Below are 19711 nucleotides of genomic sequence, written 5' to 3' on the forward strand. Positions count from 1 at the left end.
TACAGTATTTGTTAATATGGTCATATGGTTTATTAATAATAAGTTAATCATCTTATTATTAATAGAATTTCTTATATAGCTAAAACAACTCTCACAAATTGCAAACATTAATTAATTAATTTGCTGATCCAAATAACTACATCAAAATTTGTAAAACCACCATCACATGTTTCTTTTTCCTTACCATTTAGCTAGATGCATATAGTGAAGAAAATGTTCATCATGTGGCTTATATGATTATTTAGAGATCAGCTAGTACTATTCGATCTATTCATTTTCTTTGTTTTTTCTCTTGTAAAGATTTGGTTCATAAAGTGAACATCAATAACAGCACCATAATACAAACCAAAAGGCACATATATACAAATACAAAATGAAGACAACCAAAATGCAAATTGAAAAATGCTCAGATCATGAAAAAGTAAAATTACATTAACAATCAGATCCAAAAGACATAAATTTGAGGAACATGGAGAGAGAAAAAACAGAGGGAGAAAGAGAAGACACTAACAAGTATGGAGGCATTCAGAGATGGTAGTGGCCTGGCTGAAGAGCTTTTTGTAGAGAGGTTGACGTTGGAATTTTAAGCATTCAGAGATGCTTAGGCAGACTATACTAAAGCCATGTTGATCAAAGAGAACTAGAAGTAAACAAACAACATTTAACCAAAAAAAAAATTGAGAAAATAGAACAAATGCAACATAGTACTTACAGTCCACCTATCATGACAACAAACATGGTGGCTATGGCAAGACCTCCATTGGTGGCCGGAGAAGTTGCGGCCTTTGTGGCTTCGATCCGCCGCCGTGGCTAATCGGATGGAGAATCCGAGCACACCATCGTGCTCAGACGTCGAGAGGAAGAAGACTTGGGTGGTTCGGCATTCCAACTCAGCCAGAAAAGGCAGATCGCCAGCGAGCACCACTGATCGGAGTCGTGGCGATCTGGGCTGTTTGGGCATGATTTGGGGCGAGTGATTTTTTCTTGTTGGGTACAAGGTACTTTTTTCTTGTTGTAAAATTCATATGGGTATGTTTTTTAGGGTTTAGAGGTGATTTTTAAGGCTTGTAAGATGATGGAATTTAAAGTCAGAGTCGTTGGGTACAATTAGTCAGAATAAATTTAAAATTTTTCCTATGGATCAGATAGATTAATCCCATAATTTTTTAGATATTAATTAGTAAATAAATATGAATTTATCTCCTTGTCACCCATCAACCTTTTTAAAATTTGTAATTTCTCTTAACACACACCTCACATTACCAAATTACCTCTATTACATTCAAACTAATTTCTCTCACCAAATTGTCTCACTACACACCCACCCCACACTCCCAAACCACCACATAGTGATAGCCATTGTTAAAACTTAGAGATATGCCCTAACTTCAAATTTTTTTATTCAAATCTAATTCTAAGAGGTTTTTCTATCTAATTTCAATTATTAAATCTGTCACAACGCCCTTTTTTGCCTTTGCTATTTGAGATGATTTGGAATGCGGGTGTTTAGGGTTTAAGATTGAAATTTCATATTTGGGGGTGAACGGGTTGTTTGGTATTGGTATGCCGAACCAATTGGGTTCATTCGGCAAATTGGCTTCCAGATTAGTGGTCGGCGGGACAGAAATGAGAGAGAAAGGGAGAGATGAGAGGGAGGGAAAGAGATAGAGGCCATAGGGAAGGAGAAAGGGTGATAAAGAGAGAAGGGAAGGTTTTGTTCGGCATTGGTCTGCCGAACAAATTGGGTTCATTCGGCAGCAATCTATCAAATAGTTTCTGTTGGTTTAGGGTTGCCGACGTTTGTAACAAACCGGACCAAGATGGACATAATAGATAGAGAAAAGGAGAGAGGAGACAGAGGGAAGGAGAGTGCGAAGAGAGAGATGAGGAAGGAAGCTAGAGAGAGAAAGAGATAGGGGAAGGGGCAGGTTGAACTGTCGACAACCTTGCCGGCAATGAGGGTGGCTAAGGGTGGGGTGTTCTATTGGTTTTTTTTTTTCTTTTGTCTTTTAATGTTTTTTCATATTGGGTTAAATTTGTAATTTCAAAAATTCAAAAGAAAAAGTGTGTAGTGAGAGAGAGTGAGGTGTGCATATAGGATCACTCTTGTTTAGGGGTGGGCATAATAACTGGCGCACCGAAACACCAAACCAAACCAACCGAATAAAAATAAAAAATACACCGAGTTGACCAAAAAAGTCAACACCATAAAGAAAACCGAACCAAACTGTATATGGACGGTTCCGGTTCCGGTTTCATGCTCACTTTGCCCGAACCGCACCGTGTAATTTTAAAAAATATAATTATATATTTTTATGCACATTTTATATATTTTTGTACACATTTTATACATTTTTATACACATTTTATAGATTTTTATTTTAGACCCTAAAATATATTTTATATAACCCTATGAGTTTAAAATTATATATATAATAATGTTTTAGTATATAATTTTAGTTATATCTTATATAATAAAATTAGTATATTCTATTTCTATATACTCTATGGTCTATATAATAATGTTTTATGTATATAGAGTTATATATAAACTTAATACATAACTATATAGTTAGTAACTTAGTATATAGTTGTATACATATTACAGTAGTTATATATAACTATATAAGTAATATATAATTAGTATACTAGTATATACTATAGTTATACTCATTACTCTATAGTAGTTATATATATATATATACTATAGTAGTATATAGTTATACTCAGAGGGCCCTTCCAATAAGGGATCCCTCATTTAACACTAAATGAGGGATCCCTTATTGGAAGGGCCCTCGTTATACTCATTACTCTATAGTAGTTATATATAATCTTATATATAGTTATAACTTATAACTTAAGCATGTTGTATTTATTTTAAAATTTTAAGTTCTAAGCAAGTTAAGCAAAGTTCAAAATTGTATTTGTATTTGTTTAATTGGTAGAATGGTAGTTCAAAAATCCAATTGTGTGGCCAAAAAGTTCAAAAACCAAATGTGAGTACTAACAAAATAATTGGGCTTAGGCCTAAACCTTTGGGCCCAAAACCGTGCATGTTGCACCGAACCAAACCGTCCCTACAATGGTCTGGTTTGGTTTGGTTTTTCTCCACTTTGTCCGATTTACAGCACCGAATCGCACCGAGAGAACACTTCTAACGCGGTACATAGTTCTCGGGGTGAATTGAGCCGAACCGCACCGGGGTGCTTATTAAATTGTTAAATGAATGATTGCATTCATTTAAGGCATAAATTCAATTCAGACACATAACTATATACCTCATTTCAACGAGGTTCACAAACTTTAAAATATTTCAAATACACACCCGATCTATTATCTAAATTGAAAAATGATTTTCCGTCCATCAATCTGTTAAGGGATCCATTAAATGCCAACGTGGCTTTGCTGATTGAGATTACTTGGTGACGTAGCGCCAACTCAGCAGACCCTTCCAGCTAAATAAGCGACACATGTCCACCTAATCCCTGACACAGGCCCACAAAGTCATCACTTCTTCCCGCTCGTCGTCGAACGCTCTCCAAGAAAACCCATCCCTTTAGTCTGCCAAAAGCTCAAACTTAGATCTTAAAATCAAAATCAAACACTCAACTCTCTCCATCTTTACTCCTCTCTGAAGCTTCGAATATTTCTGCCTGAAAAGCCTGGGTTTTCTGCTGTTGGTGTGATGGCATGGTACCCACGCGGGAGACGAGATGGTCCATCTATATACAGTAAGTTTCAAGGTTTTTTGGACATATGTGGATGTTTAAATGGGTATTTTGGTTAGATAATTAAAGTGTAGATTTTAGTTAAATAAAATGGGATTAGGGTTAGATAATATGAGGATTATGATTTTAAATGGTCAATGTTTTTATTTTACAGAGGGATTTGGATGTTTGTGGAGGGTTTATTTTATAGATGTGGGTTTGTTTGTTAGTGGTATATAAAGTAACAATATTTTGTTTGTTTGGTAAGAAAGTGAATATGGTTGATGGTGTGTGTGCGTTGTTATTTAATAATACCCCATCCTCCCATAAAGTTGTGTTTTTGTGTTAAAGGCTTCTTTGAAAACAGCTAATATTCTGTATATGGTACCATAGATTCTAGACAATGATGTCAGGTGTTAAAAGTGAGATAGGTGATGAAATTAACACAAAGTTTATCTGTTTTGTAGGTGACCCTGGTTTGTTCTCCATACGAATGCTTCATGGGGGTCAAATACGGTCAAACTACTATGTGAATGGTAGTGTGTATTTCTTTGACTTCTGTGTATAAAGACAAAATTTCTCTAATAGAGATTGACAAAATGGCACAGTACTTAGGGTATGAGAATGAAATCATTAACTATTGGTATAAGTGAGGTGGAGGATTAATGTTGCTTAAGACAGATAATGATGTCAGAGACATGTGTGCCCTTATAGACTGGGAAGTTTCTGAGATGGATATTTTTTTAGAGCATGTGGCAGTAGACTCAGTTGAGTACTTAAGACATCAAGCAAGGTCCTCTGGAATTAATGTGGAAGCAAATAGTGAGGGAATTAATGCTAGTACAGTTATGGAGGGAGTTAATGATGGTACAATTAATGTGGATATTAATGAGAATGCTGAAGATACTGCTGTGGACTTAAATAACGTGGAGTCTACTCCTATGAAGGCTGCCCAAGCTTCTCAGGTTGATGACATTGCTACTACTCAAGTTTCTCAAATAGATGACACAATTGCTACTAACAAGGCTTCCAATAGAGGCAGACGATATGAGAGAATACCAGCTAGGAGACCATGTACCATAAGTGGTGGGAATAGAACAAGTGCAGTAAGAATGCCATCTACTAGGGCAAGTGTGGGAAGAAGACCAAGTACCAGAAGTGGTGGGATTAGAACATCACCTATAATAGATGATGAGGCTGTAATAACTGAGGAAGAATCAAGTGATAGTGATAGTGATAGTGATAGTGATAGTGATAGTGATGATGAAAATATTGACTGTGAATATGTGGATAGTGATTATCTCATGGATGATGAAGACTTTGAGACAAATGTTGACTATGCAGAGGAGGGGGTTGGATCAACATCTCAGCCAAGGAATGAGAATATTGTGGTGGATGAAGTCCAAGAACTGGAGGTTGAGGAAGAGGAGCGTGACATGGCTTCTGATGATTAGCTAAGAAGTGTGCATGGCTCTGATGAAGATGAAGATGAGAGCAACACTCACTGGCCAGAGTTCAACTCTGCCACAGACATGAAAGATCCTAGATTCGAGCTAGGGATGCTATTCAGTGACTGTGATGTGGTGAGAAAAGCTATCAGACAGTATGCAATCATAAATGAGAAGAATATTACATTCTGGAAAAAAGAGAGGTTTAGGGTGGGATGTTACTGTGATGGAGAGGAAGGTCAGGAAAGAATTTGTCCATGGGAAATGTATGTGGCAAGGAGAAATATACTCAATAGCACTATGCAGATCAAGATTTATGAGGCAGACCATATGTACTCAAGGGTTCATAGAACAAGAATGCTACTGTTGAGTGGTTGACTAGGATGTTTATTGACAGGATTTAGTCCAATCCAGACGTACCCCCCAAGTAAATCGTAGATGCTGCCTCTAGTGAGTTCAAGGTAGGAGTTTCAATAATGAAAGCTTACAAGGCCAAGATGAAGGCTCTAGAATAGATCCAAGGGACGCAAAGGGAACAATATGCTCTGTTATGGAACTACTGTGAAGAGTTGAAAAGGACCAATCCTGGAACTACATGCAAGATTCAAGCTGATAATTCAAGGTTTCAACGACTTTATGTGTGTTTGGGTGCTTGCAAACAAGGCTTCAAAGATGGATGCAGACCACTTATAGGGTTAGATGGTTGCCATTTAAAAGGGGTTTGTGGTGGGCAGTTACTTACAGTAGTGGGGATAGATGCCAACAATGAGACATGGGTTGTGGCATATGCTGTGGTTGAGATGAAGACTAGAGATTTATGGACTTGGTTCTTACAACTATTGGTTGAGGATTTGGCTATTGAGAACCAATTTGGGTGGACCTTTATATCAAACAAGTAGAAGGGCTTACCTGGAGCATTTGCAGATGTGGTCCCCAATAGTGAGCACAGATTTTGTGCTAGACACTTGTTCACTAATTTTAGAAGGTTACATAAGGGAAAGATTTTGAGTGACCTTTTATGGAAAGCTGCTAAGTCAACCACTGTACCACACTTTGGGCGTGCTATGGATGAGTTAAAGGTCTTAGACTTGGAGGCATGGAAATGGCTTGTTGAGAAACCACCATCACAATGGTCAAGGTCTCACTTTACCACATATGTCAAGTGTGACATCATCATGAACAATCTCTGTGAAGCTTTTAACCAAAACATCTTGCAGGCTAGGTATAAACCAATTATCACCATGCTTGAAATGATTAGGGGTTTGTTGATGAAAATGATTCAGATGAGGAGAACAAAGATGATGAAGTGGCCACATGCAATATGCCCTAAGATATTCAACAAAATTCAAGACAGAAAGGTTGAGGCAAGGGGGTTACCTGTGATATGGTCTGGAGGCCCAAAGTATCAAGTGAATGGTGGTGGAGGAGAACAATACATAGTCAATCTTGATCTACACACATGTGAATGTAGAAAGTGGGACTTAAGTGGGGTTCCTTGCAAACATGCAACTACTGCCATTTTCTATAAGGGAGGGAAGCCTGTAGAAGAGTATGTGGATCGATACAATAAGGTTGACACATACATGAGGTGTTATAACAATTTAATATTGCCAATGAATGGCCAATCTATGTGGGATAGGATTGAATTTATCCCATTGCTACCACCTTCATATTCCAGGCAACCTGGAAGGCCAAAGAAAGTGAGAAAGAAAGGTCCTGAGGAAAAAGATGATGAGACCAAGAAGACCAGGCTAGGCAAAAAAGGAATGGTGATCACATGCAGGCACTGTGGAAAGTCAGGGCATAATACTCGTACATGCCACAGGCAGAAACCACCAAAACCTCCTGGCAGGAAAGGAAGACCACCAAAAGTAGTAGCCCTACTTGAGCAAGTGTCACATGAAGTTGAAATCACTCAGGTAATTTCATTACATATATGCCTTGGTCAGTTGGGTTTGGTATTACATATTCACATGTCTAATAATAATTGTGTATTGTCCATGTCTATTTGAACTTGGCCCTAACAGGGAAGTCATGAACCTACTGCACCATTTAAGAGTACTACCAGGCACAAAGCATTAGGACCCAAGGCTAGATATAGAGTAAGTACAATGTTGACAATTTGAGCAATATAACAAATATTCAAGTATGTGGATATAGTTGACCTTCACATATATTGCAGGCTTTTCAACATACAAACCAAGGGGCTAATGGACATGGAAATGAAGTGGTTTCAAACTCTGGACTTGACATGGCTTTATCTAATGGAAATGAAATGGAGCCTACATATGGAAATGAAGGGGCTGGTGATATTACCAATGAATGAATATGCATGATCGTAGAGAGACGTGCTAGATTGTCATTTTGAACTTGGAATGTTTTTTGTGTGAGAAAGGCTTAATTAGTATTTGTGTTAGGCTACATAAAATGGTTATTTTGGAACAATTATTGGCTGGATGTATTTGCATTCTTGGAGAAATGCTCTAAGAATATGCATGCATGCAATTACATCCACTAATATAGGTATCTTATTATTCTAGAACTTGTTTAGGTAATGGACCACTGCCTATGCATATTGGATGTTATTTTGGTATTTGGAGAACTTAGAAGAATGTAATTCCATCACTTGATATATTATGGATGTTTATTTCAGTTTATCTTATCAATGCTTTTATTAATATTCACTTTGTTGAATGGGTTAAGGATGTCTACCTTCATTTTAAGCACTTTCAATTATTTGGAGTAGGATAGATATGACTACTTTTCTTGATTTCCTTTGTTTTATCTCATGTTACTTGTGACAACAAGCCTTTGCATTATGTTTTTTCATCATTTTTTCGCTATGGCATGGATTTAGGGTGAGATTAGGCTGTGGGGAGTTCTTCTTTGTTTTATCATTATTTATTGAGGAATTCAACAGGCTGCTTTAGTTTAAAAATCAAGGAAAATGATGAAGGCTTTAAGTGAAAGATAAATGATTCCTTTTTCTAAGGTTATAAATGCATTCTTCCAATCTTCAAATTAATGTCAAAGCAAACCACCTTTCTCTTATCTCCTTATTAATTCTAATAAATGAGGATAACACTTATATAGTCCTGTATAGCCCTTGAAAGAAAAATGACACTCAAAACCAGAAAATCCAGAGCAAGTTTAAAACAATTCAATTGCATTCAAAATGCTAGAATCCAATGTTAGAAGAGGTCCTAAGTTCCAATCTCCCCTCCTCCAGAAAAAAACAAAATGTTAACATTCCCCCATTGGGATCAAGAACTCCATTTACTCATAATCATCTCCACCCACGACAGAGGGAGAAAAAGACCCATATTCATATTATTTAAAAAAATCACAGCAGTATTATATTATCATCATCATCGAACCAAGTTTACACTATTATATTATCATCATCATCCCCCATGTATTACCATTGCAAAGATAATCCAAAACTTGCATCAAAGTCATTAATAATTTACCAAAATAGCCCCTCCATAATCCTTTTAGAAACACTAATTATATAGCCCAGAAATCACCATCCTTCTCAATAGCCCAGGGATCACCATCCGTGCTCGTTGACAAATGGGTGGGTCACACCAAACAAAAAAGTCACAATCTTCAACTTTCTGCAAATCAAGCCACTCACTATTCATACCATATAAAAACTTCCCAAATTTTCAAACCCAAGACTGAAAAGCCAACCCAAACTCGAAAAAGAAAAAGCCAAAATAAACCAAAACCACAGAAAAAAAAAACCCCCAAGTCTCGGAAAAACTCAAATAGCCACCACCACTTACCCAATAATTTTCACAGCCAAAAAACCGTCGGCAAGGATTCGTATCCGTCCATGCTGTAACCACCTGGCATCTCTTTCCACAATAACAGTTGGGGGCTTTCCTTGACAAAAACAGAGAATACAGAGGTAAAGAACAAAGACCATAGGGTGAGGGATTTAAATTCGACTTTGGGAAAAAATCTGATGTTTTTGGGAAGGGTCTATTGAGTTGGCGCCACGTCACTAAATAATCCTAATCAATAAAGCCACGCTGGCATTTAACGGATCCTTTAACAGATTGATGGACGAAAAATTATTTTTCAATTTAGATAATAGATCGGGTGTATATTTGAAATATTTTAAAGTTTGTGGACCTGATTGAAATAACGTATATAATTATGTGTCTAAATTGAATTTATACCTTCATTTAATGTTAATCTAAAAACAAGACGGATGAAGTATCATATCCAAAAAAGTCAATTTTTTTTTTTTTTTTCGAGGAATTTAAAGTTACCCTTATTCGTTTCACTTATATATTTTGTTAAAGAAAACTCTGCCTTTTGGGCTAGTTTTTAAGAAAAACTCTCGTCTCACTCCTGAGTCCTGGATCATCAATCACTGCTACACTGGGAAGGCAAAGCTCAAAGCCTTAAACATTAATGGACCTTGTTAAAAATCCTCCTCCACTGGCAGATTCACCCGGTATTTATTTATTTTCTTTCCTTTTCCTCCATTCTCTCACTTGATCGTATTCGTATGTCCCTGAGAACTCTGTCGTAAAATAAATAATGATCGCTTTCCTCTCTTTTTCCCAACTCAGTTTTCTCAGAAGCAAAATGGGGCTTGACGTGGTTCTATTTCATTACCTAAAGCTATTGAAATCTTGTTAATTATCATAAAAAAAAGGTTGCAATTTCAGCTAACCCAAAAAAAAAAAACAAAATATGAAAAAGGAAAGAGAGAATGTAAGAAATTTTCTGTGAGACTGTGAGTGTGAGCTTTTTTGTTTTGGTTGCTAGGGCTTCTTCTAGCAGTAATATCCTTTCAATCCTTATTCCAATGCAATGTATCTTTTTTTAATTAAAGTTTTACTTTTTTTTTTCTTTGGAGTTATGTGTTTCATTTTGCTTTTATTTATGATTTCACTTTACAGATTTACTAACCTGCAAGATGAGTAGCTTTCAGAAGGACCCAAGTGACTGTTTGGCAACAGTCAGAGGAGGAGAAGATACACCATTCGATTTTTTACGTGTTTTTTACGGTATGGATTATAATTTATTGATTAAACTTGTGCTAAGTAAGTTGCATATAGTAATTAATGAAACTTTTGGTGATATATGTTGTTGATTCTTGTCCACAATTTGTAAGTTTTTTTTTTCAGATTGATCAATCAAATTTTGTTTCTTTTCAAAAACGAAAAAGATTCTGTCTGAATTGTGGTACATGTTATAAGCCAATGACTTTTGCATGTGTTATTTTATTCTACTGTTTGCATAACGGAGTGGGATGAACTTTTATGAACTGGGAAAAAGTTGTTCTGCCATAACCAACCACTTGCAGGCTGCAGCTATGAGTTGGGTTGGAAAAGCTGAACACAAATTGTGGTCACCTTTGACTTTCTTCTCCTGGTTTTTGTTTATGGACTGGAAAAGAACTATTTTATAACTAAATACTTTTGTGAACAAATGAAAATGTGTTATAAGATGAAAATCTCAGGGGAAAAAGTTAGCATCTTTGGCTTTCTTATGATTTTTGCAGATGGTGTCATAGCTGGTGGTGCTGCTGGTGTTGTTGTAGAAGCAGCTTTATACCCAATCGACACAATAAAAACTCGATTACAGGCATGTAAATAATACTGAAAACCTTTTTTATTTATCTGTTCGATTATATTTGGACTGTCTTTTAGGGAAAAGGAAATATTTCATTCATATGATATATTGGGTTGCTTGTAATTTCTGGTAGAAGAGTCGTCTCCTTCATTTATATATTAATATGCAGTCACTGCCTGATGCTACTTTGCTGATTTTTTATTGGCTTAAATTATCAAACATGATGGAGTGACAAGATTGTTGCAATGCCACCATATGTGGCTAGATAGTCTTGACTCAAGTCCGATGATCTTCACGAATATTTCTTCTTATGGGTTCTTAATTTATTGGTTGAGTGTATTTTCAGGTGATATGGTACACTTTGCTCAACAACACCTATACCATTGCATATGGTTTCTACAGTTTTCTATTTAGGGAATGAATAGAGCTGTTTTATAATTGCATGGTTCACTACTTGTACATTTTCTTTTTATGTAATTCTTGGTCCTCATTACTGTTTTTAAAATTGTTGTCATTTTCTTTTGATGTGTCCCATTCAGGCTGCCCATGCTGGAGGGAAAATTATGTTGAATGGTCTATATTCTGGATTGGCTGGAAACCTTGCTGGTGTCTTACCGTAAGTACACCTTTTTATTTATTTATTTATTTATTTCAAAAAAATTGGGCAGGAAGTACACTTGGTTATCAGATAGGCATTTCCTCAACTTCCCTATACGTACATGCAGATTGTGTATTTTGGTGTTGTCATATTCCTTTGATGTGATCTTTAATGCCAAACCTAACTTTTGGGCCTAAGCCATCTGAAACCTTGAGCATGATAAACTAAACAAGCTTTACATGCATCAATATATTGTATCCAATTTTTCTAAATATGAGAGTTCATTTAAATTTCAAAACCAGCTATGCTTCTTTTCTTTTTTGCTTGCATGAGGATTTGAACATAAGATCTCTGCACTTACCCATCCCATGCCACTTCACCTAAGGTTCATGGGCCAAACATCCATTTTCCTTTACTTTTGATACATTATTTATTTTTCTGTGGAACCTATTAAGAAATTTTTAAAACAACATTCTTTCTTAACTTTTGTGTATAGATATTTGTTGTGATATTTATATTTTTTCCTTCTTTGCAGGGTGCATTATTGTTTTTTGTTCTTTGTTCTGTTTTTTTTTTTTTTTTTTTTTTTTTTTTTTTTTTTTTCTTTTTTTCTTTTGTTGCAAATTACTTTTCCTTATGAAGTTGTCTTCCTCCTGTAATTCAATGGGGGGTTTATTGAGTCTGCATCTTATTTTCTGGCTTGAAGAGTCATATTTGATTATTTACTTTTACATTTTGGCCTAATACATGAGAAAATCCTCCATATTATTGCTGTTGGCACAAGACTTCTGTCAATCATTCTCAATTCTGTGGACACTAACTGAGAAATAGCATTGCAAATGGAAATGAATAGTCATGAGGATTCGGTGCCCTTCTTTTTGTTTATAAACATTTACATGGTAATCATATGCATAGTTGAATCTAAATCTATGGCTTTTTTCCATTCAAACAAGCATCCAATCATGGGGAAATAGTGCCGATCATGAAAATACACATATATAGCAGTGTCTTGTTCCATTGGAACAAAATGCAGATTTTAATTTTGAGAAGTTATATTATAGGTTTTCAAGTTATTTCCACTATCCTGACTTATATTTTCTTATTGTGTGTCATGTGGTTGATGAATTTTCTTTTCTTTACAGGGCTTCAGCCATATTCATTGGTGTATATGAACCGACAAAGCAAAAACTGCTGAAGTCATTCCCAGAAAACCTTAGTGCTTTAGCTCATTTGGTATGCAACCTGCTTTTGCATTTATGTTGACAGAATTTTCTTGATGCTAGGAAAATGCTTCTTCAATAATGTAATAGTTATGTGCTGCACATATATGCAATGTCCTAGTAAACACATTCATCCTCCTTCATTTTCTCTTTTTTCCCCATTCCTCATTTGAATCCTCTCTCTCATTGTGGCATAAATTACTTCAAAGGGGGCACATGAGTGAAGGTTGTCTGATGAGGGTTTATTAACAAGCTACTAAAAGAGTTTTGTTTTATCACAGAAAAATTAATATAATCCTGTCATCGTGGCATAAATAACTTCACAGAGGTTAAAAATATTTATATTAGTAGCCTATGCAATGAGATCTGATACTCACCTTTCATGGATTAGCCTAAAAGGCACTAATGGGTGTTCTCATTAATGCTTAAGGAGACTGATGGTTTGGTAGTAAAACTATTTTGCCTCACTTAAACATCACCTCTCACTCTACTAGTGATGATAGGGAGAAGTTAACCTTCAATGTACTGGATGAGGCCATTGTTATTTTAAGAGGTATTCAGACTTCAATCAGACTGCAGGTGCTATTGGAGGTGCTGCTTCTTCTGTTGTACGAGTGCCAACAGAGGTAGTTAAGTTCAATATTTTTCAATTTTTAATTTTTTTTTCCTATTCTTTATTGCACTCTTGTGTTTGTTAACATTTCGTCTCTTTAGGTTGTCAAGACAAGGATGCAAACTGCACAATTTTCTTCAGCCCCAGATGCTGTGCGCCTTATTCTTGCTAAGGAGGGTTTCAAAGGTCTTTATGCGGTACATTACACTCACTGTTCTCCATTCTAAATTTCTCATCTGAGTCAACTTTTCAGTCTGATGTTTCACTGTTTAGTTTAACCTAACAAATATCTCCTCATAAAAAACAATGGATTACTTATTCTGAAATAAATTTCTGATGTTGTGACAGCAATTTTTACAATCAGATTATTGCGTTTTCTTTCATCATAAGCTATCTAGATTCTAGATACATTTATGCATGTGAAATTATTTGCTATTAATTTTTGAAATGTTTTTGGTGCTTATGCCTTGACCTCCTTTTGAGATTGCAGGGGTACGGGTCATTCCTGTTGCGAGATTTACCATTTGATGCCATTCAGTTTTGCATCTACGAGCAGCTTCGAATAGGATTTAAACTAGCGGTAGGAGAGGAGTATTTATATCATTATTGATGGAGATATTCTAGGAATTGGTGAAATAAATACAAATGTCCTTGTTCAAAATTGAAGCCTCATTTTCCATATAAAATATCAAACTTTAATTATTTATAACTCACAGCTAGAAGCCATTGGAATGCTGCCTACAAAGCTTTCTGCAGCTTCACTATTTCCTCTCAAATATATATATATATATATATTTTATCTGCATGGAATATATGGATCATACATAGATACATACAAACATGTGTGTATGTGTGTGCATGTGTCGGAAAATCATTTAAGGCAAAATTACATGTTGTCCTTCTAATTTGGACTCGATACCACTTTGGTCCCAATAGTTTCGATTTTTGCAATTCTACTCTTATAGTTTATTATGATTGCAATTGGGTTGAAAATAATATTTCCATTAATAGACTTTCATGTTGCTGCTCACAAAGGTTGCATATTACTTTTTTGCTGGTAAAGTGACTATAATAACCTTTCACATGCAACACGTGGCATTTTAAAAAAATTGACACGAAAAAGAATGCAGTGTAATCAGGTCCAAAGTACAAGGGCCAAAAATGTAATTGAGCCATGATTTAATTATGTTAACTCACAGCTAGAAGCCATCGAAATGCTGCCTAAATATGTTTCAGCAGTTTCATTTCTTCGACTAAAATATTTTGTTAGTTGACACGGGAATACTTGGATACATACTTACATGTGTATGCGTATGTGTGTGTTTGAGTGTGTCAGCGAGTGTGTGTTGGAAAAATGACTGAATTCTGTCTTTCCTGTAGGCACGAAGAGATCTGAATGACCCTGAGATTGCTATAATTGGTGCTTTTGCTGGTAACTTAAAATGCCATACAACTTCTGAATTTATCTTGGGTTCTTTAATTATTAACCATGCTGTCTGTAATTTGTTTCCTGTTATACTAAGATATTTATCTTGGGTTCTTTATGTATATATGAATGTATGTATACATTGATATATACATTATACATATACACGTAATTGTTGTATTTTAAAATTCTAGCCTGCCTCCTTGCATTGGGGTCTCTAAAGTAGCTCTGAGTCAAACTTTCTCTGTTTTCTCATTTAGGATTCACTACCTAGTCTGGCTACAAAATCAATGTGGCTAGCCATAGTCTTGACCTTCAACATATATAACTGTCAAAAATGCATACCATGAATACCATTCTAATGATAGGTTCCTAATCCAAAATTCTGATGTCTTCGTAGTTATATAAACAAACTTTTTGAAAGAAGAAAGAAATACAAAATTTGTAGTCAAGATATCATTTTGCACGTCGACATGTATTCTGTAATGAGTGCACCAATAAACTTCAGGCAGCATTTGTGTAACAGTAGAAACAGAAGATAAAATTGCAAAACCCCTTGTTGCAGCATTATTCTGTACAGCTCAAGGATGTGGACATTTATGTAAATGCAGTTAAATTCTCATACTGAGTGAAAAATGACTTCCTTTTTTTCATGGTTGTCACTTTCCAGATGGATAGTTTGATGTATAGCCCTCATTTGATCTGTTTGAATACCATACAGGCCTGAGGCCACTACCAGCATTTTTTTCTCAAGAAATGAAGCTGTGCATGTTTGCTTTGATTGCCCAAGATTTCTCATTTTACAACTACTTAGTACCTTATATGTGTTAAGTGAATCATGCATATATAATGCACTGTTTAAGAAAAGCTCTTCAGTCTACTTTGACTAACTTGCAGGTGCAATAACTGGAGCTGTAACTACCCCTCTTGATGTGATAAAAACGAGATTAATGGTTCAGGTAGTGATTCCTTCTTCCTCTTCTTCTTTTGGAGGAATTCTTTTATAAATATTTTCTTTCCATCATTTTCTCTTCTAAACCATTGCAGGGATCAGAAAACCAGTACCAAGGAATTTGTGATTGTGTTAGGACCATAATGAGAGAAGAAGGAAGTCCTGCTTTTTGGAAGGTTTGACCATTCCTTGTTTCTGTTCTACTTGATAATTGTCATGTCAAAGTGGAATTGTGTTTCTCTTCTCTTCTTTCATATTTGAGGCAACTAAAATGTATGCTAAGAAATTTGATTTCTTTTAGGGCTCTATTTTCTAGGATTTCGACGAACACCTCCCCTCTCAGTTCAAAAACATCATATATTTATTCATTATATTGAATTCTATTTGGTTTGCATTTTCTTTCCCTTCCCCCTTCTCATTTGTTCTTTTGTTATTTATTCCAATAACCAAAAAAATATTGCTTCCCAAATATTTGTACAATTTCAGCCAGTTATGAAAAACAAGAGTCCTTGACTTATAATGGCCTCACAACCTTCAAATGTACTTAAGAGGACAACATGACACTCACGCTGAGCATCGTGCGTTCAAACACTCATCCAGTTTCTGGTGCAAGTTGTGCAACTGCAACTGTACCAAAAAAAAAAAAAAGGCAATTTCGAAAAACTATAAAATAAACCAAAAAATGTGGTAAACCATGCTAAAACACATCCTCACACATCCAAATCACCTATAATAACCCAAAAATACCATTGTAATTGTACTTTTTAGCCATTGCAACTGCAATGGAAAAAAATTAAATAAACAAAGCGTTGCATGAGCGTTTGAGTGTGTGACAGAAAATTGAAAACCAACGTATTTTTGTCCTTAAAGTTATGCAATAATATCCTTATTGTCCTTATAGTTAGGAAATGAACTCTTAGTCCTTTTGGGTATTTTTTGAAGGTTTTCAGGGTCCTTTGAGTAGTTTGGGTGAAATTGCACTTTGGCCCCCCGAGTTATGACCTTTGAGATATTGCAATGTCAGACCTAAAGTATTGCAGACATTGCAACATGTTTACCTCCTTTAGGTCTTGGGTCAAGTGTGTCTATGTGTCATTGTGTTCTCCCTTTTCCTATTTCTTGGTTCTACAATGCGTTGCACCAATTTAAGAGTATGAGACTATTAGATATATGTTACCCCATTCTTCCCATGCCCTAGCACAGAAACGCACTACTACTCTCATAGCTTGTTAGAATATCAAATTAATTGTTGAATGCTATTTTTACTTTTTTAGTGCACTGTTGGTGCCTTGGAGGATCAAATGGAAAGGAAATATGCGAAAAAAATATATAATTTTCTATATTGACTTGAGGAAGCAAACATACTATTATTTGTAGGGAGGCGCCATTCACACTCCAGATTTGTCTTCCTACACTCTCTTCTTATTTTTATTATTTTAATATCTTTTCATTAATTTAATTTCTAACTCTATCCTTAACATCTTTCTCACATTCTAGAATTGTGGGTTTCATTGTTTACTTCATTTTTTTGCCTATGATACCTACATTCTCAACTGTGTGGAAGAGTTCATCTTTTTGTGATCTTTTTAACAGAATCCCTTTTGGTTTCTTCCATTTTCATCCACAATTGTTACTGGGAATGACTGAATGACCAATACCCATCATTAGAGCATACCACAGTAACCTCTGGCCCCACCACATTGAAATTTGAAACTCTTTAAACTGGCCAAATTTACACAACATTCAATCATGGTTTTATTATTTTGAAGTAATTAGTATGAACTAGAAGTTAATAGCCCAGCTCTGATTATATATCTCTGTATTAAGCAAATGAAGGTTAAGGCAAATGAATATACATAATATTCAATCTCGGTCTACAAGTTAATGGTGTCATATTGGGATAAAACAAATGAGCTCCTAAACCCAGATTCGACTCAGATTGGGATAATGGTGTCTGATTATTATTCCATTGTCGTTATTTGCATATGAGCTCCCAAACCCAGGTCAAAACAAATGAAGGGAGTAATTTCTGTATGTTGGGATATTTGAGTGGCCGAGATTATGATCCTCCATTGAAAACATTGCTTTGAATTGGAGGTATCATAGGCTAAAGAGAAAGGAACTAAACAATGAAACCACCGTTCTAGAAAGTGAAAAAGATGTTAGGGGTAATTTGGAAAATTAAATTAATAATAAAAAATATTAAAATAATAAAATTAAAAAGAGGAGTGCAGAAAGACAAATGAGGAGTGGGAATAGTGCCCCCCTTTTTGTATTGTGCAAGGCTAGTTCAATTGTTTCTTTGATTATATATTTGTAGAGAAAAACTTGCACTTTTAAAGTTCTGGCCTTCTGGCCAAATACAGTGAAACATTTGAAAACAATCATCTAAAACTCAATACTTAATATGGTATCTGCTAAAAAATTAAAACATATAGTATTTGCCTATGCAAAATACTAATGTCAAACATGCATAAAGAAGATTTCATCTTATGAATAGCTTGCAAAATGGTGAGCTTCTCTTCTGCCATTTGCTGCAGGGTATTGGGCCAAGGGTACTGTGGATAGGTATTGGAGGTTCAATTTTCTTTGGCGTTCTGGAAAGGGCAAAGCAAATACTCGAGCAAAGGCGCGCCAGGGATCAGGAGTCAACCTCTTCCAAGCGGCACTGACTTTATGCAATCCATAAAGATCGAGTTGTATTCCTATACAATCCTTACTTTTATAGTCTTTCTTTAGTATATGAAGTGTACGTTATGCATATATATTGAACTAATTAATTTAATAGAGGAAAAAAAAAATTGACAGAAGATATTAGATATCAGTCTGTGTTGTGGTTTCTGCACCTTGTTGCTTCTGCTTTGTGTTGTGGTCACTGTATTTTGCTAGGGTTTCCACTTTTATTCCCGTAGTTCCAATTTTGACAATACTACCCATGTGCTAACCTGATGTTGCAATTCGAGGACAATTTTAGAGTTCTCTATTTTCGTGATGTGCGCTCATTGAGGCTTTTTTCTGAGTGATTATATTAGTTGTTTGCTGAGATAGTGCCATTATCCTTGAAATGAGAATAATTTTGATTTTTGAGTGGTCGAATGACGTAAATTTTGTAAACCGAAAATAGATGAAATCCTAAACTTGTCCTCGAATTGTAACATTAAGTTCAGGACTATTATTGCTAAAATTAAAATTATAGGGACAAAAATGAAACCCCTAGCAAATTACCATGACCAAATTTGTCATTCGGCCTTTTTTCTATACAGCCTGAGTTGATAAGCTAATGTTCTATCATATTGCAACGTTTGTCATTAGTGATTGTTGCGGATTTGTTGACATGGCTCTGATACAGTGTCACAAATGAAACACCATTATGTTAGTTGAAATTTGTTTGGTGTTAGTAGCATTACTCAAATATGAATCTAAACCATCGGTTGGACAAACTGAAATGGTGTTCGATTGCTTAAATGGTGTTAGTAGCATTACTCAAACATGAATCTATAAACCGTCCAGTTGATGATCCTAACCCATAGAGAAGTTGATTGAGATTTATCATTGGACTATGACAGTAACTTACTCCCATGGAGAGTGCAATTATAAAATTCAGATCTCAATTCATCAATCAAAAACCCAAATCTATACTCAATACTTCTACAGGGCAAATGAATCACAATGTGTTTTGATTGTTCTAATTTTGTTTTTAAACATAATTTTATATTCATCCTAAATCTTGTTTGATAAATCTCGAATATTGCTCTTTTTAAACATACAAATGTTAAAAGAAAATAACATGGATAATATTATGAAGAAAAGCTTTTCAAATAAAAGGATGTAATTTGAAAATTTTGTGGAAAATGCTAGTTGCATTTATTTGTTAGTCCAAATAGCAAAATAAGAGAACAAAACATGGCACACGCTGCAAAAACAATTTAAACAATTCCACTTTTAAATTGCCGATTGATCCGCTACTAATGTTGATCATCTGTACAGCCATATATCATTTGACAATGTTACTGTGATTGTTGCTCGGTGCCAACTGAAAAATCGCGCAAAAATGATACTTATAACAAATGTACATTGTCTTTTTATTACACTTATTTGTGAAAATTAATACACTAACATAACACAAAAGTATAAGAAAAAGGAACTCAAATT

The 19711-nt window shown here is 35.2% G+C and overlaps 1 protein-coding gene and 1 pseudogene across 1 annotated transcript; both read left to right on the forward strand.

The window, feature by feature from the left end:
- Window positions 1-4372: 4372 nt before the first annotated feature.
- Window positions 4373-7481, forward strand: LOC147277539 (uncharacterized; annotated as a pseudogene).
- Window positions 7482-9510: 2029 nt separating this feature from the next.
- On the forward strand, window positions 9511-18238 carry LOC147277540 (S-adenosylmethionine carrier 1, chloroplastic/mitochondrial-like). Its single transcript, XM_086254404.1, has 12 exons — window positions 9511-9623; window positions 10075-10182; window positions 10680-10762; window positions 11290-11366; window positions 12491-12581; window positions 13141-13194; window positions 13283-13378; window positions 13672-13761; window positions 14562-14613; window positions 15505-15566; window positions 15655-15735; window positions 18100-18238. Exons 1-12 carry the CDS (start codon window positions 9581-9583, stop codon window positions 18229-18231), a joined length of 969 nt encoding a protein of 322 aa, XP_086110530.1. The 5' UTR covers window positions 9511-9580; the 3' UTR covers window positions 18232-18238.
- Window positions 18239-19711: the final 1473 nt, after the last annotated feature.

The sequence above is a fragment of the Dryas octopetala genome, chromosome 8 (genome assembly GCF_963921425.1).
Source record: "Dryas octopetala chromosome 8, drDryOcto1.1, whole genome shotgun sequence".
Lineage (NCBI taxonomy): Eukaryota > Viridiplantae > Streptophyta > Magnoliopsida > Rosales > Rosaceae > Dryas > Dryas octopetala.